Source organism: Phocoena sinus, chromosome 19 (genome assembly GCF_008692025.1).
Source record: "Phocoena sinus isolate mPhoSin1 chromosome 19, mPhoSin1.pri, whole genome shotgun sequence".
In the NCBI taxonomy this organism is placed as follows: domain Eukaryota; kingdom Metazoa; phylum Chordata; class Mammalia; order Artiodactyla; family Phocoenidae; genus Phocoena; species Phocoena sinus.
The window spans coordinates 5,452,153-5,478,937 of NC_045781.1; the positions used below are offsets into that span (position 1 = coordinate 5,452,153).

The following is a 26,785-nucleotide window of genomic DNA, read 5'->3' on the forward strand; positions in this document are numbered from 1 at the left end:
GAAGGACTCGCGGACACAGAGGGGGAAGGGGAAGCTGGGACGAAGTGAGAGAGTATCATGGACGTATATACACTACCAAATGTAAAATGGATGGCTACTGGGAAGCAGCTGCATAGCACAGGGAGATCAGCTCGGTGCTTTGTGACCACCTAGAGGGGTGGGATAGGGAGTGTGGGAGGGAGACGCAAGAGGGAGGAGATACGGGGATATATGTATATGTATAGCTGATTCACTTTGTTATAAAGCAGAAACTAACACACCATTATAAAGCAATTATACTCCAATAAAGATATTTTTAAAAATTAAAAAATACTGGAAAAATGATTAAAGTCAACTTTATTACGACTCTAGAAATAAACAACCTGAAGGCGTACAAACAACCTGAAGAGCATTTTTAGTCAAGAAAAAATTTTGAACCTCAGTAAAAACAGTGGGGTTTGTGGAGTTCTAACTTTGTTTACTCCCATCCCCCCTCCGCAGTTCTGCACTAGCTTTCGAAAAACAGCAACCTCACAGCTACAGTAGCCATGAAAACCATTTGTCAAAAAACAGTCTCAATTGTTTAACACTGTGGTAGCTTAAGGCCGCAAAACCAGTTGGGGAAAACATTAGCTCAGCCAAAAATTTTATAAAGGAATGTCTGAAGAATGAGATATTCACAAGGAGCTGTTAAGCGCTATGACACATTCCTGAGGATCTAAAAGGCCACACACCTACACAGGGATATGTACATGCCCAGAAAAGACCTGAAGGTCACTGATAATTCACCTCTGGCTGACCTTGAAATCCTGCAGCAGGAAGAGAAGGCTAGGGCAGACTGCCTAAGCATCGAAGTAGTAGTAGAGGGAGGGGTTGGGGAATACATTAGGAGTATGGGACTAACAGATATACGTGACCATATAGAAAGTAAATAAACATAAGGATTTACTGTAGAGCACAGGGAACTATATTCCATATCTTGTAATAACATAATGGAAAAGAATCTGAAGCTGTACACCTGACACTAACACGATATTGTAGATCAACAATGGTTAAAATTTTAAAAATAATAAAAAAGGGCTTCCCTGGTGGCACAGTGGTTGGGAGTCCGCCTGCTGATGCAGGGGACACGGGTTCGTGCCCCGGTCCGGGAAGATCCCACATGCCGCGGAGCGGCTAGGCCCGTGAGCCGTGGCCTCTGAGCCTGCGCGTCCAGAGCCTGTGCTCCGCAACGGGAGAGGCCACAGCAGTGAGAGGCCAGCGTACCGCAAAAAAAAAAATAATAATAATAATATAAGAAAAAAGAAAGTAGTGGAGCATTAAGGCACAAACTACCCTTGGCAAAAGGTGAAGAACTCACTGACTCAGGACAACTAAGGAAGCCAACCAGGCAGAGACTTCAGTGACTGCACCCTGCAAGGGAAACAGACCAGGAATGTCACTGAACTAACTGCAACAACAGTAACAGCAATAGCAACGAATTCTGAGGAGAAGGGGCATCTGATACCAAAAGTAACAACATCGTATTTTCTAAAACGTCTTGCTTCGGCAAAAAAGTGATACACAAAGAACAGGAAAGTATGGCCTTTACACAGGAAAAAAAGCAATCCATAGACACTATCTGAGGGGTCTCATATGTCATTACTACACGAAGACATTAAATCAGCTATTATAAATATGTTTGAGGACCTAAAAGAAACCACCTCTGAAGAACTGAAGGAAAGTATGACACTTCCAACTTTTGTGGAAGTTGACAAGTTGAGGTAAAATTTTATGGGAAAATATAAAGGGCCAAGAGAACAAAGACACTCTTGTAGAAAAAGAATACAGTAGGCGGCCTTGCTTTATCAGACCTAAGACTTAGAAATGATCCCGTAGCTAAATCAGAGTAGTGTTGGCCCAGGAATAAACGAGAGAGCAATGGAACAGAACAACGTCCTAAATCAGAGCCATACAGACATGGACGCTTGATTTATGATAGAGATGGCACTGCCGAACAGTGCAGAAGAGCCTCACTTTAAATAAGGCTGCTGGGACAATTATCTATACAGAGGATAAAAGAAAGTTGATCCCTGTATCACAGTATTCACAAAAACAAATGACTGGGCGGGTTGTGACTATTCAAGATACACAGAATCCTTCTAGAATGTATGTTACTGAGTGCAAGTCCATGTGCCCCATGCACAGTGAGGCGAAACAATACCAAAACGTCGGAGTTTGGAGCAGAGAAAGGTTTATCGAAGGGCCGTGCAAAGAGACCGGTGGTTCATGCCATAAAAACCCTGAACTCCCAGAAAGCTTTCAGCAAAGCCCCTTTACAGGAAAGGTGAGGGAGGGGTGTGGTTAGTTTTTGCACACTTCTTGCTGTCAGATCCCTTGTTCTTGAGGTCAGGTCACAACGTTCCTGGAAACCTCCACCAAAACAAATGTTATTCTCTGTTCTGACAAGAAAGGGCAAGGTCCCAAGGCTCAGCTTTCAGAAGTCCAGGCCCTGGCTAAGAGGAGGGTTTCCCTGAGCAGGCCGGTTGCCCTGCCCAGGAGCACTGGTCCAGCACCCAGACTAGATGCTCCCGCCAGTGCCCAGGCCTGGCTGAAGACGTGGATCTCAGTTGGCGGTGCCCTCAGGGGCAGGTCTCCAGACCCTGCCCAGCTGTCATCACTGAGGGAGCCGGGTGCCCAGGCCCCAGTCAGACTTCAGGCTCCTCTGGCAGCGCAAACAGGGGCAGGGTCCTGCGGACTTCGACCCATGGAGACCACTGCCGCCATTAGGTCCCAGAGGCAGGGATGGGGGAGAGGTTCCCGTCTGTTTCAAGGCCCGGGCCCAGCTAGTGGGCGGCAGTGGCGAGGGCTCTCCAGCTCTGCAGCACACAGTCCTCAGACTGTCCCCAGGCCCCCCACCTCACCCGCCAGGCCCAAGGCCAGGGGTCCTCGAGGGCCCCTCGGAGGAGGTCCCCATCTGCCTCTCACCGCACTCTCTTCCGGGTGGTCCACTGCGAGAGAGCGGGACCTCTAACCCCTGGAGCTAAGTGCTGCGCGCCCGCTCCGCCTCTATTACAGAGTCACCTTGTACCGTGAGACAGAAGTGATACTCTTTTGGCGGGGATTGTGGTTGCCAGTGTCTGCTCCACAAAACATATCTGCCCCGGTCCTCACCCCCTCACGGTCTCGCCTCACGAAGTACATCCACGAGTGCTCTCCTCGTAACACCTCTGCTCCTTCAGCTACAGCTCTAGCCTCCTAATCCCCATTCTCTCCAACGTTTAACCGGCATCCTGTCTGCAAACGTTCCCCATTTCTCTGTCCCGAAGCCCCAACCTTCCCAACACGGCCACGTCTTTCCTGCGGCATAAAAAGGGATCCGAAAGAGAGTGGGCGTGGCCATTCTGCTTAGGCCTGGCCTGTGACTGGTTTACCTCCCGGGTCAGGTCGGAAGACTGTAGGCGAGAGTGCTGAAACGCTACTGAAGATGTAGCTGAGCAGCTGCAGAGATGGAACAGCCCAGGATGAAAAATCTTGGAGACACCGGTTGAATTTCCGCCTCTCCGTACTGGTCGGCAGGACGGTCCAAAATGGCGGCGCACGATCCAATATGACCGCTCCCAACATAATGTAACGCCGTGGGCGCGGCCATATTGAACGGCACTAATTCCTCCAGGCATCAGAACGCATCGCTCACTTCCAAAGTGGCCTTGAATGTGAGTGTTTAACAGGGGCCCGCCACTCACGTCAGCGGAAACGGAAGTGGCGTCCAAAGCTTGGCTTCCCGCAGCGTACTGTCACAGAATTGGCTTTTGAGGCTACGTGAGATTTCTGCGAGCGGATTTAAGAATCCCGCGTGGTGGGAATTCTGACTTGAGATGTGGTTTGTGGTGGGTACTCGTGGAGGATTGTTGCTGAAGGCGGCCTCGGAGTTTTAGGGGCGTTGTGGGTAGCTTGGGCCAGCATCAGTGTTGAGGAGTGGGTTGAGGAAGTAACGAGAGACCATTGCCGTTGACAATGACAGGTCGGCGACGGATCGCCGCCCCCGCCCCCCGCCCCCGCCCCAGGCGGTGGAAAGAGGAGGTGGAAGAGCCAGTGATCAAAGGGGTCCATCTGGATAGGTTGGTGAGGATAGGGCTTGGGGGTTAGTCACCTGGGATTCCTGTGGTTGGAGTTTGAGCTTCGGAGGGGCCAGTGGGTGAAAGATAGATGTCTGGGGAGCTGTGAATGGGTGCGACAGCGAAGTGCAGGTTGGGGAACTGTGTGGGTATCCTTAGGAGAGGTTGAGGGGGGTTGGGACATAAAAAGGCCTCAGGTAGACAGACATTTGGGTGTGTGCTGAGCATTGGGGTATTATATTTCCCAGCGTTTTATACTGGAGAATTTCAAGCATACAGAAAAGTCGAAAGAATAGCCAAATGTTCTGCTGTATACCTGCCATCTAGATCCATGGATTGTTAAAATCGTGCCCATGAATACTTAAGAGTTTACGTGTGCTTGTACGCGCTTGAAATCAAGTTAATCCTAGCTTTTTATGTCAATTCTGCCACTTGTTTCTGTGACTCTGGATAAAGTACCAAGTTCTATAAGTCTCAGTTTTCCCATTCAAACAAATTGATTTCTACCTCACCAGTTCTCATGAAGGCCCTGTCTTCATGACCTCATCTAACGCTAATTACCTCCCAAAGACCCCATTTACAAACACCATCACATTGAAGCTTCAGCGTATGAATTTGAGGGACACAAATATTAAGTCCATATAACAAGTAGGTATCTGACAGAAGGTAGCTATTATTATTCAAATGTATACCTTTCTAATGGGATTTTTTTCTACTCGAAACAATACTTTCAACTTATTTTTATTAAGTTAGAATAATAAAAAAATCATCTTCCTATGTGACTTTATATATGATATTAAATGGAGATCTCTAAGTTTTTTAAATCAGAATATCATTGTATGTTTATTATCAGTAAAAAGCAGGAAATAAAAATCACCCTCGGAGAATTCCCTGGCCCCGGGGTTTGATCCCTGGTCAGGGAAATAAGATCCCACAAGCCCCAGAGAGTGGTAAAAAAAAAAAAAATTAACCCCCGATTTACTATCTGTAAACTACCTGTAATGTTTTGAAATGTATTTTTTAACTGAATTATATATTATGGATATTTTTCTGTTTTTAATTTATAAAAGTAGGTCAAATGCATATTTCAGAGGCTTCTGATTTAGTTTTACCAAACTTCCCCAATAACTTGCTATTCTATAATGCTTGTACACACAGTGTGCCAGATTTTTCTACATCTTTAGCAACAATGGGCATGTCATCCTTCTCTTCTTTTCTAATATGATAGCCCAATTTAGAAATTTGATTACCTTGGCTTTTCTTTATAATTTTGTTTAATGAATGTCATGTTTGATCATTGGAAAATGGGAAAGTCCTCCATCCTTGTTCCATCTTCTGAGTCCCACCTAACCATCCCAAGCTTTGGAACCACTATTCACAAGTTAGAATGCATTATTCCCTTGACTTTTATAGTTTTATCACATGTATATGGATACCTTAAAAGTGCACTCTAGTTTTTCTTGGTTGTAAGTTTTATAATAAGGATATTATTATATGGTCTTCTGAAGCTTGCTTTTCTTTTTTTTTTTTTTAATTAATTTATTTATTTTTGGCTGTGTTGGGTCTTTGTTGCTGCATGCAGGCTTGCAGGGAGCGGGGGCTACTGTTTTGGTGCACGGGCTTCTCATTGCGGTGGTTTCTCTTGTTGCTCTAGGCACGCGGGATTCAGTAATTGTGGCACACGGGCTCAGTAGTTGTGGCTCTTGGGCTCTAGAGCGCAGGCTCAGTAGTTGCGGCGCATGGGCTTAGTTGCTCCGCTGCATGTGGGATCTTCCCGGACCAGGGCTTGAACCCGTGTCCCCTGCATTGGCAGGCGGATTCCTAACCACTGCGCCACCAGTGAAGTCCTGAAGCTTGCTTGTCTTGACTTATTACGTATGTGTGATTTATCCATGTTGGAGGTAGGTTTGTTTCATTATTATGAATTCCATTGCATAAATACAACATAACTCATACAACCATTCTCCTGTTGTTGGACATTTATATTGTTTCTGGGTTTCAGCTACTGCTAGTAGTGAAGTTCCGAACATTCTTATGTCTCCCAGTTGATGTGAGAATTTGTCTAGTCTAGGGTGTATACCTAGAAATGAAATTTCTAATACAAAGTAGATGAATTTTTACCTAGAAGGGAAAGTCAAATTGCTTTTGTACCACCTTACTCTCTCATCAGCAATGTTAAAAAGTGCCTTTTGATCCATAGGCTTTCCAATACTTAGTGTTTTCATTCTTGCTTTTTGACCATCTTTTGAGTATAAGAGACACCTATCTCATTGTGGTCTCCATATGCACTGTTCTTGTCACTAACATGGTTGGTCATCTTTTTTATATGTTCACTGGCCAATTTTAAACCTGAGAGGTTTGTCTCTTCCTAACTCATATTTAGAAAGTAGTCCCATATATAGAATGCTAGTCTTTTGCTGGTTATTTTGTAATAAACAATTGGCAGTCCTTTGTCTCCTGTTCCTGGGAGGTAGTCTCTAGATTGTTGGAATATCCTGAATGATAGAGATGAGTGCATTATTCATGGTGGGCCCTGATAGTTTGCGCTAATGAGGCAACTCATGGTGAGTCTGTAGTTTATGCTAGTGAGATGATTCAGGTTGGAACTGTTTACGCCGGAAAGACCAACCAGGTAATATCAGCCCAACCTCCAGGAGGGTAGAGGTGCTAGAGGTTGAGTTCCATGGCCAATGATTAGATCCATCATGCGTATTTAATGAAACTCTAATACAAACTGTAAACACTGAAGCTCAGGTGAGTTTCTGTGGTTGGCGATACCCTGCATGTTGTCACACATAGATATGCTGGATGAGCAGCGTGTCCTGACACCAAGAGGAAAGGACAGTGGAAGCTTCTGGTTTGGGACCCTCCTAGACCTCACCCTATTGTGTCTCGCCATTTGACTGGTTATAATTTGTATTCTTTTGGTGTAATAAAACTTTATTCTTGTACATTTCCCCCTCAGGTACCTTATACGTTTTGTTGGTATTGTGAATAGTGTCTTTTCCTTATAAATCTTACTGTTGTTTGAATATGAAATTGCAGTTAATTTTTATGTTGATCTTAAAGCAGTTGCATAGTGACAGTCTTGCTTCTTCTTTTCTATTCCTTCATTCCTTCCATTTATTTTCCCCATTTTACATTTAGCCAAAATGTGATACATTTTTGGCTAAATGTTCTGAGAATGGCTATCCTTGTCATGTCCCTAAGTTTAAAGAAATGCCGTGGATTTTTTTTTTTGTAGATACTCTTTATCAAGTTAACAGAGTTCTTGTCTCTTTCTAGTTTAATAACATTTTTAAAAATTGTGAGTGGCTATGGCATCTTATTACATGTCTTTTCTTTATCTATTGAGATAACGAAATAGTTCTTACTACACTATTGCATTCCTGGAATAAAGTTATCTGTGCATTGTATAATTCTTCCTATGTTGTTTTCTTAGTATTCTTCCTCTCTATCAGTGAACATGGTTTCCTCATCTTTTAAATATTTAGGATTTTTATACTAAGTTCATAAATGAGATTGGCCTCATTTCTTTGGCCACAAATTTCTTTCACATATTGTCCTTGAAATCTAGATCTGTTTTCTTCAGTTCTCTGTCCGCCTAAGACACAGTGCTGCATTGTCCTTCGGAGTTCTCAGCAATGTGATACTGAGAGTAAGTTGCATTAATATATTTCTCGGCTGTCCTGGCACCTCTAAGTTATTCTCAGTGTTAGAATTAATTTTTCATCACCAGAGTTAATTCTTTAACAGTCAGCACTGAGTAGAGTTGCCAAGAGATCCAGCCGGGGTTTTGAGTGAAGATGAAGTCTCAAAAAGAAACATGAATTTGAGATTTCAGTTGAGACTCCATTGCAGACTTTAAGGTCATGGATTTTGTCTTCAGATGCAGACAGCCTGTATTTGTTTTGCTTTTTGTAGGCAAGAGGTTAGTTTAACTGAGGTATAATTTATATACAATATAGAGATTATCATACTAAGTGAAGGAAGCCAGACAGAAAAAAAGACAAATATCATATGATATCACTTATATGTGGAATCTAAAAAAAAAGAAAAAGATACAAATGAACTTATATACAAAACAGAAATAGACCCATAGACGTAGAAAACAAACTTATGGTTACCAAAGGGGAACAGGGAATAAATTAGGAGTTTGGGATTAACATATACATACTACTATATATAAAATAGTTAACCAACAAAGACCTACTGTATAGCACAGGAAACTATACTCAATATTTTGTAATAACCTATAAGGGAAAATAACCTGTAAGTTATATATATAACTGAATCACTTTGCTGTACACCTGAAACTTACACAACATTGTAAATCAACTACACTTTAATTTTTAAAATTTACATACAGTACATACATTCACCACTTCTTCAGGTATAATTTGATGAGTTTCACAAAGGTATACTATCCTTTAACCATCACTGGAATCCATGTATAGAACTTTCCCATCAACCCCAAAAGTCCCTTTGTGCCTCTTTTCATTGAGACCATACCTCCATCCCCTGTTCCCTCACAATCACATGCTTTCCATAGTTATATATGTTCTAATACTTCATACAAATTGAATGATACAGTAAGAGGTTATTGATGTCTGACTTCTTTCACTTAAAATAATGCTTTTGAGAGTCATCCATGCTGTTGCATGTATCATTAGTTCATTCCTTTCTGTCACTGAGTAATATTCAGTGGTACAAATAAGCCACAATATTATCTGTTCCCCAGTTGATGGATGTTTTGGATTTGGGGGTGTAGGTTTTGGATATTTTGAATGAAGCTATAATGTACATTGATGTACAAGTCAAAGTGTATCCTTAGCAAGGATGAATTTCTGGGCTTGAGACTTCCTTTTTTCCTTTACAGGAGTGGCCTTATTCAAAAGAAGCCCAAAGCAACTTTTCATATGCTTATTTGCCATCTCTTTTTTTTTTTTTTTTTTGATGAAGTGTCTGTTTGAAACTTCTGTTCCTTTTTATTGGATTGTCTCTGCTTTTATTAAGTTGGAAAAGTTCTTCGTATTTTTGAAATAGAAGTCTTTTAGTCAGGTACATACTTTGTTAATATTTTCCTCTAGCCTGTGGCTTGATCCTTCTTCATTTTTTAGCAGTGTCTCTTGAATATCACAAATTTTTAGTATTGAAGAAGTTCAATTTATCAACTTTTTCTTTTATCATGCATTTTGTGCCCTGATTAAGAAATCTTTGGGGCTTCCCTGGTGGCGCAGTGGTTGGCGGTCCGCCTGCCGATGCAGGGGACATGGGTTCGTGCCCCGGTCCGGGAAGATCCCACATGCCGCGGAGCGGCTGGGCCCGTAAGCCATGGCTGAGCCTGCGCGTCCGGAGCCTGTGCTCCGCAACGGGAGAGGCCACCATGGTGAGAGGCCCACGTACTGCAAAAAAAAAAAAAAAGAAAAAAGAAATCTTTGCCTCACTTAAAATTTTTCTATGCTTTCTTCCAGAAGTTTTATAGTTTTAACCCTTACATTTATAATCCATTTTGAGTTAATTTTGGTTTGAGGCAAACATGAATATCCTATTTGTTTCAACGGCACTTGTTAAATAATTTATTATTTTTCTCATCATGCTCATGCTTTTCTCTTGTGGAATATATACATATTCCATATTATATATGTATATATATGTGTGTGTGTGTATAATTTTAAAGAAATGTACTAGTCTGCCCATTCTATCCCTTTTGTCATTTTGTCATGTCTCTCTAGCTTGAATTTTCCCTTGGCTTTGGGTCATATTTTTTTGCTTCTTTGCATGTCTGGTAATTTTCGATTGGATGTCAGATATTGTCAGTTTGATATTGTTGTTTACAGGATTTTCTTTTATTCCTTTAACTACTTTTGAGGTTTGCTCTGGCATGTAGTCAAATTACTTTGAAAAGGTTTGATTTTTCGGAGGCTTTCTTTTCAACTTTCTTAGGTGGGGCCGAAACAGTCTTTTGTCTGTGATTACTCTGTACCTATTACTGGGGCAGTACTCTTCTGAGGCCTCCGTTTGAAGTCCTGGTGGAAGGTCTTTCTAACCCTGGCTAGTGGGAATGCTAAGTATTCCTGGTCTCGTGTGAGCTCCAGGAATTGTTCCACCTCCTCCTTTCCGGGGGCCTTGGTAATTTCCTCAGTTCACCAATCCTTAGCCAGAGACTCAGAGGAGCCCTCTGCATATCTACAGAGTGACTTTTCTCCTTTTTTTCTGAGGTACTGCCTGGCAAACTCTAGCCACCTTTGCTTCTCAGACTTGAAATTCTGTATCATTAACTCAGCAAGACTGCGGACGGTTTCGGGGTTCCTTCTCCCTGTGCTCTGGACTGGAAAGTCTATCCAGGCAGTGAGCTGCAGCACGGAATTCTCACCTTATTTTCCTTTTCTCTGACTTCTGGGTCTTAAAATAGTTGTTCTTGATATTTTTCCTACTTTTTGTGTTGGTTGGCTAAGATGAAAGGATAATGCTGGTAGTTCTCCTTAGACTCAGGGGATTTATTGATTCTGGGGGTTTGTGTTTTAGTCCTTCCTCCGCCAGTTACTAGCTGTTGGGTTTTAGCTAGGTGCTTAACCTTTCCTCTGCTAGTTTTCTCTAAAATGGAATAATTATCATCTGTACGTTATAGGGTTGTTGTGAGGGTTAAGTGAGAAAAGAACATACTTGAAACAGTTCCTTGCACGTATGGGAACTTGCTTTTATCATTACTTCCATACTAAACAAATCTTTTCTTGAATCCATAGATGCCGGCTTCCTAGAATAAGGCCACTCCTGTAAAGGAAAAAAGGAAGTCTCAAGCCCAGAAATTCATCCTTGCTAAGGATACCCTTGATGAGACACCATTACCAGGATTTCAGGACAGATCCTAAATGTGGTGGCCACTTCCTAAAAGCTGTTAAAAATGACCAAGTCCCAGGTGAGCTGTTTGGTTTTTTTCCCAGTTCATTTTGAATTTTTGATTTTTGGAGTTTTATTAAAATGTATCCAATCAAAGAGAACAATATATATAGATACATTGTGGCTAGGAGGGACGTGCTTAGATTGGGAGATAGAATAAATGATACAGAATAGCTAATCAGGAAGGGAAGCTCATCTGCATGTCATAGGGTCCTGCAAGGTGCTGATAATTAGAACATTGCCACATAAGCAGCAGGATCCAGAAGTGGGTTGCCTACATTTCTCTGTTAATACTGGAAACCATCACAAAAGATAAAAATGTGTTGCAAGATTTACTTTATATTTAAGAAGGAAGCACGTGAATTCAGTAAAGATTTCCTGGACGTTTAAGTGTGAAGATGGGTCTTCCTGTTACTTCTTTTTCTCATCCAGACAGTGGACCAAGTGAAAAGTCATCCTCCTAAGGAAATGTGGGAGGTATAACAGGCACAGATAGAAAACTTTAAAAATCCCTTACCTATTAAAAAAAGATAATAGTAGTGCTTACATAAAGGTTACTGTGCAGATCGTTGTGTTACTGTGTGTAAGATGCTTAGAACAAAAAAAAAAAAAGATGCTTAGAACGATACATAGCACGCAGTGAAAGCTTTATGTTTGCTTTTTTTTGAGTATTGTGATTTAGTACGTAGTCCAATTTCTAATAGGCAGTTCTGAGCGTAGCATCCTTTTGTATATGAAAAACACTGCAGTGGCTACCAAGTGTCTGCAGGACATGTGCATTCTTGCTCCAAGACGTGTTCCTGCCTGTCACCTGGGTATCTGTCCCTTTCAGCCTCTTCTCCTGTCCCTTTGACCTATATGCAGTTCTTTGAACTCAAATAGATCAGAAGGCATTTGATGGCAGGACCATGCTCTATTTCCTTTTTTTTTTTGAGGTACGCGGGCCTCTCACTGTTGTGGCCTCTCCCGCTGCGGAGCACAGGCTCCGGACGCGCAGGCTCAGCAGCCATGGCTCACGGGCCCAGCCGCTCCGCGGCACGTGGGATCCTCCCAGACCGGGGCACGAACCCGTGTCCCCTGCACCGGCAGGCGGACTCACAACCACTGCGCCACCAGGGAAGCCCTCTATTTCCTTTTTTAATCTAAAATGTATATATAGTAAGTAACATTAAATGCTTGTAAGGTGGGCTGCAGATTGTCTTTAGGTAGTTTAAAGTTTCAGTGACATTTTACATTGGGTAAGTGAATGAGTGAAGAAGTGAATGAAGAATGCACAAAGAAAGGAGAGCTTTAATGAATTTAGCCCACAGAATGTCAATCAGAACTAGGTACCGGGCTTCCCTGGTGGCGCAGTGGTTGAGAGTCCGCCTGCCGGTGCAGGGGACACGGGTTCGTGCCCCGGTCCGGGAAGATCCCACGTGCTGCGGAGCGGCTGGGCCCGTGAGCCGTGGCCGCTGGGCCTGCGCGTCCGGAGCCTGTGCTCCGCAACGGGAGAGGCCACAGCAGTGAGAGGCCCGTGTACCGCGCAAAAAAAAAAAAAAAAAATCTAGGTACAGAATGATATGTTTATAAATTTTCATAGTAAAAATAGAGTAATATCCTGTAGATCATTACTATTTTCTTCCATTATATTAACTCCAGATTAAAAAGGATTATGTTACAACAGGGCTTATTGTCATTCAATGATGTGGCTGTGGATTTCACCTGGGAAGAGTGGCAGCTGCTAGACATTGTTCAGAAGAACCTCTACCGGGATGTGATGTTGGAAAATTATAGCAACCTAATGTCATTGGGTAAAGACAACTTTCCTAAATATCTCAGCATAAGCCCATTTATTGCCTGTCTTTTTTCCATTGCTACAATTTATGCATACTCTGATATCGTCAATGATTTTGGACTTGGACTAGTATAGGTAGGTAACAGAGCTTATTTTATTTAATATTATACAGTGACTGTACTTAATTTCACTTTCCAAGTAAAAAGTTTCAATTTTGCTGAGATTTAAACTATACATTCCCTGAAACAGAACTTTTCCTCACAGGACCCAATACTGCTCAGATTCTCTGTGATTACCCCCCTTGTCAGGTTATCAAGTTACGAAGCCAGAACCAGTGATGCACTTGGAGAAAGGAGAAGAAAAAGAAAAAGCAGTAGTAGAGAGGGAATTCCCAAGTCAGTGTGGCCCAGGTGAGTGAAACCAATGCAGTGGGAGTTCGTGGAAGCAAAGTAACAGTTGGTCATTGTTGGCTTGGGAACTTTGTTATTTTAATATATTTTTTAATTGAAGTATATTTAATTTACAATGTTATGTTAGTTTCAGATGTACAGCAGAGTGATTCAGTTATATGTATATATATACTTTTTCAGATTCTTTTCCATTATAGGTTATTACAAGATATTGAATATAGATCCCTGTGCTATACAGTAGGTCCTTGTTGTTTGTGTATTTTATATATAGCAGTATGTATCTGTTAATCCCAAACTCCTAATTTATCCCTCCCCCCATTTTAATATTTTTTTCTTATAGTCTCTGAACCTTTAGAAGTGACTCTGAATGAAAAGAAGTCTTCAGTATGAATGTTGCCTGCTTCTCTTACTACCCTTCCATATATGACTCTCTTTTGCTAGCCACCTAGGAGGAGACTTACCTCCTTGTATCTACCCTGGGTCAGATCTTTGCCTAGTTCATTTGGTCTCTCCTTTTTTGTTTAGTTGTTCTTTTACCATAGCTCACTAGACACAACCAAACTCTTTTACCTTTTATCCATATTCATATACCTCTTCTATTTTGCTTTCAAATATTCATAGATTTGTTCCAATGTTTGATGACACCCATGTCCTTCAGTTCATTACTTATTACTGTTTCTTTTATTGGGTGCCTCAGACTTACGTTGTGCACCTGCTGTATCACTTTCTCCATCTCTTTGGATATTGACTTGAGATTTCATCCCTCTCCATTTCATGATAATGGTAGTATTCGTTGATTTTTTTTTCTAGAAGTAATGTGGCAAGTTTATGATTGGCATTGGGAAGATAACGGGAAGGGTGGACCTGTGGAGAGAGATCATGAAAACAATGCATTGGGAAAAATATTTCCTTTGAGCAAAAACTTTGTTTCATTTACAGAAAGACCCCCTAAATGTGTCTCAAGAGGAATAAGTTTGAAACAAAATTCAGACCCAAGTTTTCAGAGTAAAAGCTATGCAGAGATGAACTCTGATGAGTTAAATGGTTATGGGAAGTCATTTTTCTGTACTCTACATGAAACCTCCCACCCTCGAGCCCAGTACTATGAACATAATTTATGTGTGAGGTCTTTCAGCACAGTAACAAATCTTAAAAGACATCACAGAATTCACACAGAAGGGAAACCTTACGAATGCAGTGAATGTCCCAGATCCTTCAGGTATAAGTCAAAGCTCATAATACACCAGAGAACCCATACGGGAGAGAAGCCATACAAATGCAGTGAATGTCAGAAAGGTTTCAGTACAAAATGTCATCTCACTCTGCACCAGAGAACTCATACAGGAGAGAAACCGTATGAATGTATCGAGTGTCAGAAATCCTTTAGAACAAAATATCATCTCATTCTACACCATAGGACTCATACAGGAGAGAAACCCTATGAATGCAAAGAATGTGGAAAAGCTTACAGGGAAAAGACGAAGCTCAGATTACATTACAGAACACATACAGGAGAGAAACCTTTTGAGTGTAGTGATTGTGGGAAAGGTTTTATGCAAAAGTCAAACCTGACTATCCATCAAAGAATCCATACAGGAGAGAAACCCTATGGATGTAAAGAATGTGGAAAGGCCTTCTGTAGTAAGTCTCAGCTTGCTGTTCACCAGCGAAATCATACAGGAGAAAAATCCTTTGAATGCAGGGAATGTGGGAAAGCCTTCAATAAAAACTTGCACCTCATAACACATCAGAAAATTCATATCAGAGAGAAACATTATGAATGCAGTGAATGTGGAAAAGCTTTTGTACACACGTCACAGCTCATTCTACATCAGAGAAATCATACAGCAAGAACACCTTATGAATGCGAGGGATGCGGGAAAGCCTTTAATAAAAAGTCACACTTCATAACCCATCAGAGAATTCATACGGGAGAGAAACCTTATGAATGCAGTGAATGTGGGAAGGCTTTTATAGACAAGTCACAGCTTATTGTTCATAGAAGAACTCATACGGGAGAGAAACCTTATGAATGCAAGGAATGTGGGAAAGCCTTTAATAAAAAGTCATCCCTCATAACACATCAGAGAATTCATACGGGAGAGAAACCTTATGAATGCAGTGAATGTGGAAAAGCTTTTATAGACAAGTCGCATCTCATTGTCCATCAGAGAACTCATACAGGAGAGAGACCCTATGAATGCAGTGAATGTGGAAAAGCTTTCATACGAAAGGCAATGCTCATTGTCCATCAGAGGACACATACAGGAGAGAAACCCTTTGTATGCCTTGAATGCCAGAAAGCCTTTAGCAGTATGGCAATGCTCAGTAGACATCAGTTGATTCATACAGGAGAGAAACCCCATGGATGCAGTGAATGTGGGAAGGCTTTCCGCCAAAAAAGCCATCTTATTATCCATCAGCGATGCCATACTGGAGAGAAACCCTATGGATGCATTCCATGTGGTCAAATCTTCAACCAGAAGTCACAGCTCATTAGACATCAGAGACATCACACAGGACAGAAACCATATCAGTGCACTCAATGTGGGAAAGACTTTTTTGAGAAATCATACCTCAGTGTCCATCAGAGAAGTCATGCAGGGCAGAAACCTTATCAATGTGGTGAGTGTGGGAAAACTTACTCTGTCAAGTTCTTCCTCACTTCACATGAGGAAATTCATACATGAAAACAATCCCAGAAACACAGCACTGGGAAGACTTTAGTGAGATGCCACATCTCCCTGAATATAAGAAAATTCACACGAGAGTCACCCTATGAATGCAGGGAAAGTTCAGGTACTTTTCCATTAATTTTGGCCTTTGTAAGTTTCAAAACTTACCCAGAAGAGAAATCTTTTAAATGCAGTGAATATAGGAAAATTATCTACTACCAATGTAGCCTCATATCTCATGAGAAAAAAGGCAGTATGGATGAAAAGTTGAAATCTCTTCTTGAGAAGAGAGCCCATTATACATCACACAAAATGAAGCCGTTGGGTACAACAAATATTTTTGATAGGCTATCATAAAGTAGTTAGTTTTCACTGTGGAAAAAAATCTCCCAAATATTGTGAATTCTTGAATAGCTTCCAAACAAGTGAGTTTTCATACCAAGGAATACAGATGGCTGAAGACTTGTGATAAGGGATGCCTCTGGCATGAAGTCCAAACTTATCATGCATCAGAAAATATTTTTTTAAGGAGAATTAGTAGAGTGTAATGGTGGGAAAGTTTATTTACATATAAACAACTTTATAATAAAAACTTTGATCATCGCAATACCATGTATTTATAGAAAATGTAACACAAAGTAGTCAGTTAGGAAGAGCAGATAACTTTAGCATGCCAAAGGACACTTTGTTTCATGTTTGAATATATTGTATAGTCAAAGAAGTAAATTAAGAAAGGTCCCAGATGTATGTATTTGCTTTGTGTCTGAGTATTTTTGTAGAACATGTATATGATGATTTTCAAATTTCATAAGGTAATGAAAGTTGTGTACCACGAAATTCTTGTTCCAGTTTGTATGTCTAATATCTACCAAAAATGCCAACATAGTGAAATATATAAATCACAAGGGAAATAATTCAGCTTAACATTAAACAATACTATAACAACACTTACACCTTTTTGGTTTTTGTTTTACTGTTACTGGTATTGTAAATGAATCTGGTACTTTTCAGCCCTTAGGAATGATACATTTTTTAAAACAAATTATCTTCTGGTTGTCACTCAGAAAACAAAAAACAAAACCCAAAAAAAGCCCCATTACAAATATTGAGGTTTAAGAGTGATAAGTAATCACAACTCTTCTGTCCCCAAATGAGTTCTGAAAAACTGGAAGCAGCTGCTATTTTCAAATAAATGAAGATTAAAATGTCACTTGTCTTGGTGGTTGTGCTGAAATGGGGAATGAATATGGCTTAGACTTATAGCCAGACGTGCTTGCCACGGCTTTCCTCCATGAAAACCTAGTTTATTTGTTTCCTAGAGCTGCTGTAACAAAGTATACTATTAACTGAACGGGTTAAAACAGCAGAAATTTACTACTATCTCCGTTCTGGAGGCCAGAAGTCCAAAGTCAGGGTGTCGTCAGGGCCATGCTCCCTCTGAAACCTGTTGAAGATTCCTTCCTTGCCTCTTCCTAGCTCCTGGTGATTTATGAGCAACTATTGGCTTTCCTTAGTCTGCAGCTGTATAACTCCAACCTCTGTCTTTGTCATCACATGGCATGCTCCCTGTGTGCCTCTGTGTCTCCACATGGCCAACTTCTAAGAACACCAGTTATTGGATTTGGAGCCCACCCTACTCCAGGAGGAGCTCATCTCAACTAAACTCTATCTATAACGACTCAATTTTCTGAGGTACTGGAGGTTAGGACTTCAACATACTTCTTTTCGGTTGTGGGGAGTGGATACACGATTCATCCAAAACTCCTAGTACGATTGGCCCTTGATCATTGCAGGGGTTAGGGGCGCTGTCCCCCTATGCAGTTGGGAATCGTTATATAACTTTTCACGCCCCCAAAACTTAACTACTAATAGCTTTCTATTGATTGGAAGCCTTACCAATAACAAACAGTCGATTAACACATATTTTATATGTTATATGTATTATATACTGTATTCTTACAATGAAGCTAGAGAAAAGAAAATGTTATTAAGAAAGTCATATAAGGGGGAATTCCCTGGCGGTCCAGTGGTTAGGACTCTGTGCTTTCGTTGCCGTGGGCCCAGGTTCAGTCCCTGGTCAGGGAACTAAGATCCTGCAAGCCACACAGCACGGCCAGAAAGCAAAGGCGTAGGGAAGAGAACATGCGTTTAAAGTACTACACTGTATTTATCAATACCATAAGTTTACATCATCTGTTTACAAGCTGAATCATCTGTCAGTACCTACATCAATATTATATGATACAAAACACTGTAGATGTCTCATGTATTACTGACACTAAGCGTCAAAAATGAAAAAGTAATGTGAAAAAAACCATTGATTTACAGGTATAACAACTCATACGTTGATAACGAAGAAGCAGCAATAATACTTTATCGTCTTGGGCACACTCTGTCCAACTGTGTTTTCCCTCACCTGTTATTTATCCTAGTGTTCATAGGCACACTTTCTTTTTTTTTTTTTGGTGGGGCGTATATCTAGGAGTGGATTTGTTGGGCCATAGAGTGATTTTTAAGACTTTAAAGTGGAAAATGTAAAAATATGCAAGAGTAGAAAGCTTCAAAAATTTTAAACCTTTTGTTGATTTCACTGCTTGCCTTTCCTCCCCCCCCAGGAATATCTTTAATCAAATGTCATATAGTATAATTTCCTCCTTAAATACTTTAATATGTATCTGTAACAGATAAGGATTTTAAAAAGACTATAGTCACCATTATACTCAACAAAATAGACAGTATTTCTTGAATATATTCGGGTTCTCCAGCAGTGTGTGTGTGTGTGTGTGTGTGTGTGTGTGTGTGTGATTTATTTTAAGGTATTGGCTCACATGATTATGGAAGCTGAGAGTTTGGAGGTGGAAAGGGTGAGGAAGACTTCTTTCTGAGAGATTAGTAATTCTGTTAACTGTTCCTGAGAAACTCACCTCATCGAAAGAACAAAATATTGACAGCTTAACTTGCCCACATCTGCCAATTCAAGACCAGAGTAGCCCCAGAGGGCCTTGAACAAGATATTGGGGACAACAGCCTTTCTGTCAAAGTTTATTTTGCTTGAAGAAGACCATTTGTTCTTGGGTGTGGTCTATAAAGATGTTTCTGTGTTTGCAAGACCTACCATTAATTCTTATTCTATTGTAAAGAGAACATTTATTCAACTGCTAATAATCGGAGGAATCTTGTTGCGTATTACAATTCCCAGGGAGTTTTGTGAATATATACATGTTCCTGGGACTTCCTTGGTGGCGCAGTGGTTAAGAATCTGCCTGCCAATGCAGGGGACACGGGTTCGAGCCCTGGTCTGGGAAGATCCCACATGCCGCGGAGCAACTAAGCCCGTGAGCCACAACGACTGAGCCTGTGCTCTAGAGCCTGCGAGCCACAACTACTGAGCCCGTGTGCCACAACTACTGAAGCCCGGGCGCCAAGAGCTCGTGCTCCACAACAAGAGAAGCCACCGCAATGAGAAGCCCGTGCACCACAGCGAAGAGTAGCCCCCGCTCGCCACAACCCGCCTACAGCAATGAAGAGCCAACACAGCCAAAAATAAAATAAATTTAAAAGAAAAATATAGGACTTCCCTGGTGGCACAGTGGTTAAAAATCCTCCTGCCAATGCAGGGGACACAGGTTCAAGACCTGGTCTGGGAAGATCCCACATGCCGCGGAGCAACTAAGCCTGTGTGCCACAACTACTGGGCCTGCACTCTAAAGCCCGCGAGCCACAACTATTGAAGCCTGTGCACCTAGAGCCCGTGCTCCGCAACAAGAGAAGCCACCGCAATAAGCCCGCTCACCGCAGCGAAGAGTAGCCCCCCGCTCGCCTCAACTAGAGAAAAAGCCCTCGCGCAGCAACGAAGACCCAACGCAGCCAAAAATAAATAAATTTATTTTAAAAAAACCAAACAAGTTCCTACATTAAGCACCAGACTTTATTAATCAGATGCCTTGATGCTGCAGTGACCTAACCCATACTTTATTTTATTTTTAATTGTTTAATTTAATTTTTTTATTGGAGGATAGTTGATTTACAATATTGTGGTCTAACCCATATTTTTAAAAAAATACCTCCCCAAGCGATTCTGTTGGAACAGTATCAGTTGTAGATCCAACATTTGGGAAACAGTTATCTAGATGGTATTTGGAGCTGGGAGAGGCATGAGATGGGAATGTGAGGGGAAAAACACAGTTGAGCAATCCGCAGCGTCCCAAGATTATGAAACATTTACACAGATTTTCTTTTATCTTGTAGCAGTGGTAACTCTTAGGGTGGGATGAAATACAGGAGAGATCTCCAGTCTCTGAAATGTATGTTGTGGAATGAAGGGGACTTCCTGGATTAAAAACAAAACAAAAAGCTTCCTTGGATAAAAACATCAAGGTCCTACTGGGACACACAGGGAGCTGTATTCAATATTCTGTGATTAAACCATAAAGGAAAAGAAAAAAAAGTTCCTCATTCAGATGGTCTTAGAAATTCGCTCTAGACGCTCCCAGGGAAAATAATCTAACTCTCCCAAAAGTCCTCTCCCAATGAGGGTCAGAGCTGAGGATGAGGCGACTCCCATTTCCTTGCTTTCTGTTTTAGGCAGCCGCGAGGTGGAGCTCGATTTCATTAGTTTTTCATTAGCAGTTGGGACAAACTGAACGATACCAAAGCCAGTCATGCCAGGATTGTTTACTGCTGCTGCTTTTTGACCCCTCGGCTCTGTCCTAATTATGTACTGATGCGATACGACCAGTTGCCTCTCATTGCTTAGAACTTACTCGCATCTAGCTGGAGGGATGGCTGCCAAAAGCATTGTTTTAGGCGGATGAATTTCCACTCACTTCTGGCCATGAAGGAGAGGAGTGCATATCGAGTAGGAAGCTGGAAGTTTCTACCACATCCTACTCATTTGTCTACACAGCATCCCTGTATACTCTTCTCCCCAAACAGAACTAGCCCTATCCTTCCCAAGGGAGACAGCTCCAAAGTTTTATTTTGGAGTTTTAGACTCAATCAGGTCTAGAAATATTTGTGGCGAGCAGTCCATAAACTTTAAAAGACTCCTCAGCGACCCAATATACAATAGAGCAATGCAAATGGTCATCCACAATGAAAACTTCCAGTGAAGAACAGAAAACTGGGGAGGTTATAGCAGGCACTATTCTATTGCAACCAAGGCCAATGGGCAGGAATAGTAAGAGTTCTCTGTCCTGGCAGTCAATCTGGAAGCACTCGTTCTCCTATCTAGAGGATGTACACCATCCTTCATGACTCCTGGCTTTGCCCTCTTGTCTTTATTAGTTGTTCCTTATTTTCTATGGTCACACTTTAGCTGGGCATTGAAGAGTATACCTTTCTTGGGAATTAAAAAGCATTTCTAGGAGTCAAGAATGCAAATGAGATGGGTAAACTTCTTTGCATTAAAAATGCAAAAAACCTTAGGGGAAGGGAGAAAAAAGGATGACTGAGTAAAAACAGTGGAGTGGGTGAAGGACTTCTGATAACAAGACCAGCTAATATTCATTTTGAGTTCTGTCTTTTGCCAACTCATCTGGAGTGGGTTATATGAGGAAGGGCAATTTGTGAGTGATTATTTGCAGAAAGCAAGGGAAAGGCTGAGTGCTATCGTAAACTGATTTATTTCAAAACAAAGTCATCAGGCAACAAGGGTACTTTACTTGAAGCTGAGATTTAAAACCAGAGGTGTTCATAAAAAGGTAAAGCACGTGGAAATTTGTATTTTGCTTTTTTAAAACTTTTTATTTTATTATATTTTTATTTTTGGCCGCACCACGCAGCATGTGAGATCTTAGTTCCTGGACCAGGGATCAGACCCACACCCCCTGCAATGCAAGTGCAGAGTCTTAACCACTGGACTGCCAGGGAGGTCCCTGGGAATTTGTAAAAATTGGTTGCCAAGGGGAGGGGTTTGGGGCGGGGGAGGGAAGGATTGGGAGCTTGGGGTTAGCAGATGCAAACTAGTATATATGGAATGGATAAACCACAAGGTCCTACTGTATAGCACAGGGAACTATATTCAATATCCTGTGATAAACCAGAATGGAAAAGAATATGAAAAAGAATATATATGTGTATAACTGAGTCACTTTTGTGTACAGAAATTAACACAACATTGTAAATCAACTATACTTTAATAAAAAAGTAAAATAAAATAAATGTGGTTTTGATGATATTATTCAGACATTATTTAGACTAACCTAGTACTAACCTAACCCATCTCCAGAATGCTTGTAAAGTAAACCACAAATGCTGTCTTGGTTTAAGCCATTGTTAGGTGTAATTGTAAATTGCAAATTACTGATAATTGAAAGCACCCTAATTGATACAAGACCTTGGGAATAATGTTTTTAGGAGGACTGCCCTTACCTCTGTCTCTATTTTCCCATATTCCCCCATATCACCGTGATACCCTTGGATGATACTTTCTTAAAATTTCAGAAAGACTGCCATGTCTTTAGTCTAGAAGCCTACTAATGAGCTTCCACAGGAGCAGAGGATTATGGCATTAATCTTGGTAGTGGTGAGTGCATGGGGACTGTTCTGTCTTGTCCCACTGTCAGCTTCTCTGCCTCCCACCTGTGAGAGCACTCTGTGTTTCTGGTTCTTGTCTCTCTCATCTTCATCTCTGCCTTTCATTATTATCTCTGATTCTTCTCACCTCAGTCCTTGCCTCTCTCTTTATCCCAATTCCTTGAGAGAGAAGGGACCTGGCTACCCAGATTCTTTGACTCTTGATGTTGAGAGGGTTGAATTCTGCATCCCACAGAGGATGGAGCTTGAGAAAAAGAGTCAGGTGTTTGAGTCTCTAAAAGGACCCAGTCTACTCCCCAAATGCTCTTAAAACAAGTACTGTATTGGTGTATTCTCGGGCCCATTGAGAAGCAGAAAGAGCCCTAGTTTTCTCTTACCCAACTGGTTTCAGTTCCCTTTCCCTGTTCCTTTGGTGTATCATTTTTTTTTGGAGGGTGGGGGTTCACCACACATGGCTTGCAGGATCTTTCCCAACCAGGGATTGATCGAGCCCGGGGCCCCTGCTGTGAAAGCGCTGAGTCCTAACCATTGGACCAACAGGGAATTCCCTGGTGTATCTTGTATGAAGACCTTTAGAACCAGAGTCACTCTCCTCAGCAGACCAGGGCTTAGAACTGTCCAGAGCAAGGACCACAGTTGGTGCAAAGTCCAGGTGAAAAAACCTATCCCTGGGGGCCGTGGAGCTAGACAAGGGCACGCTCAGTAGAATGGTGGGGACAAAAGACTCTTTGGAGAGAGTCATAGACAACTCTGAGGTGAAGAAATGAATACTGCAAACATACACAACTCTTTTGGGATGTTTGGCTGTGGAGAAGGAGAGCCAAGGAACTGGTTGGAAACTAAGGAAGAATGTGGAGTGGAAGGGTAAACTTGAAGAAAAAAAAAAAGAGGTTCTAGACCTTATTGGGTGCTGTTGGGAATGATGGAAGGGAAGGGAAAGATTTGATGCTGCAGGAGAGAGAGCAGATAAGTGAGGGAGGGAAGTTCTTGAGAAAATGAGATGAGTGGGATTCAGAGGACAAGTAGGACAGGTCTTGGGCAGGGATACTTGTTTTCAGATCGCGGAGGTGAAGACAGAGAACAGTGGTGCAGTGGTGCAGTGGTGCATCTTGTTTCTCCATTCATCCACTGATGGACCTTTGGTTGTTTCCACCTTCTGGCTATTGTAAGGAGTGATACTATGAACATCTGTGCACACGTTTTCGTTGGAGTGCCTGTTTTTTCTACGCACCGTTTGCCCAGTATGTCCTCTTGGAGGACAAGAAATTTATCTTCTTCAGCTAAGTAATCTGCCTGGGAGGTGTCTTGCCTATTAGCAATTGTGGGAGCTTCTGTGATACTGTAATGACAGTAAGGAATATATATTTGGTCCTCATCCCTGTTCCTGGCACAGAGCTCCCCAAGCCCTTGGAATTCCCCGTGAGGAGAGCAATAAGGGTGCCTTTTTGTTATGTTAATGAGGAGGCTTCTGAAGATCACCTAAGGATGGGGAGATGGTCACCAGAGGAACCAACCATATGAGTAGAGGGTTGGAACTTTCAGCCCCACCCCTGGACCTGTGAGTGGCTGGAGAATGAGTTCCATCAATCCCGATCAATGGCCAATGATTTAATCAATCTTGCCTATGTAATGAAGCTTCCATAAAAACTCAAAAGGACGGGGTTTGGAGAGCTTCCAGGTTGGGGAAAACCCAGAAGGCTTCCACGTGCCACCATGGCGAGCCCTAAACTCCACGGGTACTGTTAAAAAGGAGACAGTTGGGGCTTCCCTGGTGGCACAGTCGTTAAGAATCCGCTTGCCAGTGCAGGGGACACGGGTTCGAGCCCTGGTCGGGGAAGATCCCACATGCCACGGAGCAACTAAGCCAGTGTGCCACAACTACTGAGCCCGCGTGCCACAACTACTGAAGCCCGTGAGCCTAGAGCCTGTGCTCCACAACAAGAGAAACCACCGCAATGAGAAGCCCACGCACCCCAACGAAGAGTAGCCCCTGCTCGCCGCAAGTAAAGAAAGCCCGCGTACAGCAACGAAGACCCAACACAGCCAAAATAAATAAATAAAATAAATAAATTTAGTAAAGAAAAAGAAAGGAGACAGCTGGCCCCAAATGGAGTCACTTGTGCCAGCAAACCAAGACTTAATACCTAACCTAACTGCAGTTTCAACCCTCCCCCTTCCCCTCCCCCACCCCTCCCCCACCCCCTCCCCCTTCCCCTCCCCCACCCCCCTTCCCACAGAATGTGACCTTTAACCAGCCAACCTGGAATTTCCTGCCTAGTACCAGGAGGTAATCCACTGATAGACCCCTTTCTTTCCCCTTATGGGGGTTGACCTTGCCTGAAACAATGCATTCGCTGTTAATAATCCCCACCTTTCACCCCTACCTCTACCTTTACAAACCTTTCCTTTTCTTCAGCTCAATGAAGTTCCTTCCCATTTGCTTGATGGGATGCTGCCTGGTTCATGAATTGTTCAATAAAGCCAAGTTGATCTTTAAATTCATAGCCTTTAACATCCTTTGTAATAACCCAGTAATGCAGTGAGCAAATGGGTTTCCTGAGTTCTGTGAGCCACTCTAGCAAATTAATCACACCCAAAAAGGGGATGTCACAGGAACCTCTGATGGTCAGTCAGAAGCCCAGATGACAGCCTGGACTTGTGATTGGCATCTGAGTTGGAGGAGAGAGCAGTCTTGTGAGACTGAGCCCTTAACCTGTGGGATCTGATGTGATCTCTGGGTAGAGTGTCAGAATTGAATTGCAGTGATGCCCAAAACTTGACCTCTGTTGCACGGGTGACGAATTGAATCTTGGAGACAAAGTTTTGGGTGAAGTAGAAAAGGATAGCTTGGGACTTCCTTGGTGGTGCAGTGGTTAAGACTCTGCACTTCCAGTGCAGGGGGCACAGGTCTGATCCCTGGTTGGGGAACTTCTGCATGCCACGGGGTGTGGCCAAAAAAAAAAAAAAAAAACTATTTAAAAAAAAGAGAAAAGAACAGCTTTATTGCTTTGCCAGGCAAAGGGGGACACAGTGGGCTTGTGCCCTGAAAAACTGTGGGACCCAACCTGGGGGGATTCGGGGGGGAGTTTTATAGCAATGGTTCAAGGGCAGGGTTGCTGATAAAAATCAGGCCTCCACTCCTTTAATCTGGACTCAGGAACTCAGGGAAGGTCACGGAGGCTGGAGTCTATTCCCTACAAACAAGAAACGGGGTACACAGAAAGGCTTCCATGTCCAGGAGCCCCACAGGGTCCTGCTTGGTTTCACTAGGACACCCAGCTGGTGTTGGGGAATTGCTTGCTTTGGGAAGAAATCCATATATTGGAATTAGGATCAGAATCAGACCATCACACCTCCCAAAAGCCCCTTCCCACTTTCTTCCTCGTTGACCGAACTCTTTTTCATGGCAGCCATGCATCCCTCCCAGAGTCTAAATCTCCAGTGGAGGAACTAGATTATACATTTAATTTAATTTTAATCCATTTACGTCTAATAGCTGCATGTAGCTAGTGGCCACGGGCTTGGCCAGTGTGACTGAGGGCTGCCCGCTCTCCTCTCCCATCACGTCTGAGCTGATTAAGGCTGTTCTGGGTCCAGTTTGCCTGCGTGTTCTGGCCAGAGAGCTGGCTCACAGGCCCCAGGGAACATGAGGGAATAAGCACCCCTCACACTCTCCTGTTTGTCTTCGTATTCCCAGGTTTCTCTCTGCTTTCGACAACTGTGTTTGTGATACAGCCACTAACATTTCCTGATCACCTTTAAAACCTCCAAGAGGGACATCCCTGGTGGTCCAGTGGTTAGGACTCCTAGCTTCCACTGCATGGGGTGCAGGTTTGACCCCTGGTCGGGGAACTAAGGTCCCGCATTCTGTGTGTGTGGTGTGACCAAAAAAAAAAAAAAAAAAAAAAATCAGGGGTCAGCAATTTAAAAAAAAAAAAAAAAAACCTCCAAGAGACCTGTATGTCCTCAGCCCAGAAGTGCAGAGGGTCACAGGGCATCAGGAACATGGAGGTAAGTGAATTGGATGTTTAAATTCCAAGGAGGTTCCAGCGCACCCCCAAAAGGCATTAACACAGGCATTGTGACAGCATATCCTTAGCTGTTTGGGAACCAGGAGTGATCCCTCCCAGATCCTGTTACTCAGGCAGCCCCAGATCTACCTCCCCTTCTGGTCCCTCAGCTCTGCTCCTTCGGAAGTCGCTAAAGCTTGGGAAACTTTGCCCAGGTCAGAAAATAATCCATGAGGGGTAAAGAACTGAGAACTTCAGCTCTCAGGTGACTAAGAGGGAGTCCTGGGGACCCAGACTCCCAGCACTGAGGGCTTCCTCTCTTTGAGCCTCTGTCTTCTCACTTGTAAATTGGGTCTATTAACAATCCTTCCTGTGCAAGATTGTCCGCACAACGAAAAGA

At 42.5% G+C, this 26,785-nt stretch overlaps 1 protein-coding gene across 1 annotated transcript; it reads left to right on the forward strand.

Moving 5' to 3' along the window:
* The first annotated feature begins 3,723 nt into the window (after positions 1 to 3,723).
* LOC116743767 (zinc finger protein 268-like) lies at positions 3,724 to 17,048 on the forward strand. Its single transcript, XM_032612707.1, has 5 exons — positions 3,724 to 3,848; positions 10,823 to 10,995; positions 12,643 to 12,769; positions 13,062 to 13,163; positions 14,103 to 17,048. Exons 2-5 carry the CDS (start codon positions 10,981 to 10,983, stop codon positions 15,851 to 15,853), a joined length of 1,995 nt encoding a protein of 664 aa, XP_032468598.1. The 5' UTR covers positions 3,724 to 3,848; positions 10,823 to 10,980; the 3' UTR covers positions 15,854 to 17,048.
* Positions 17,049 to 26,785: the final 9,737 nt, after the last annotated feature.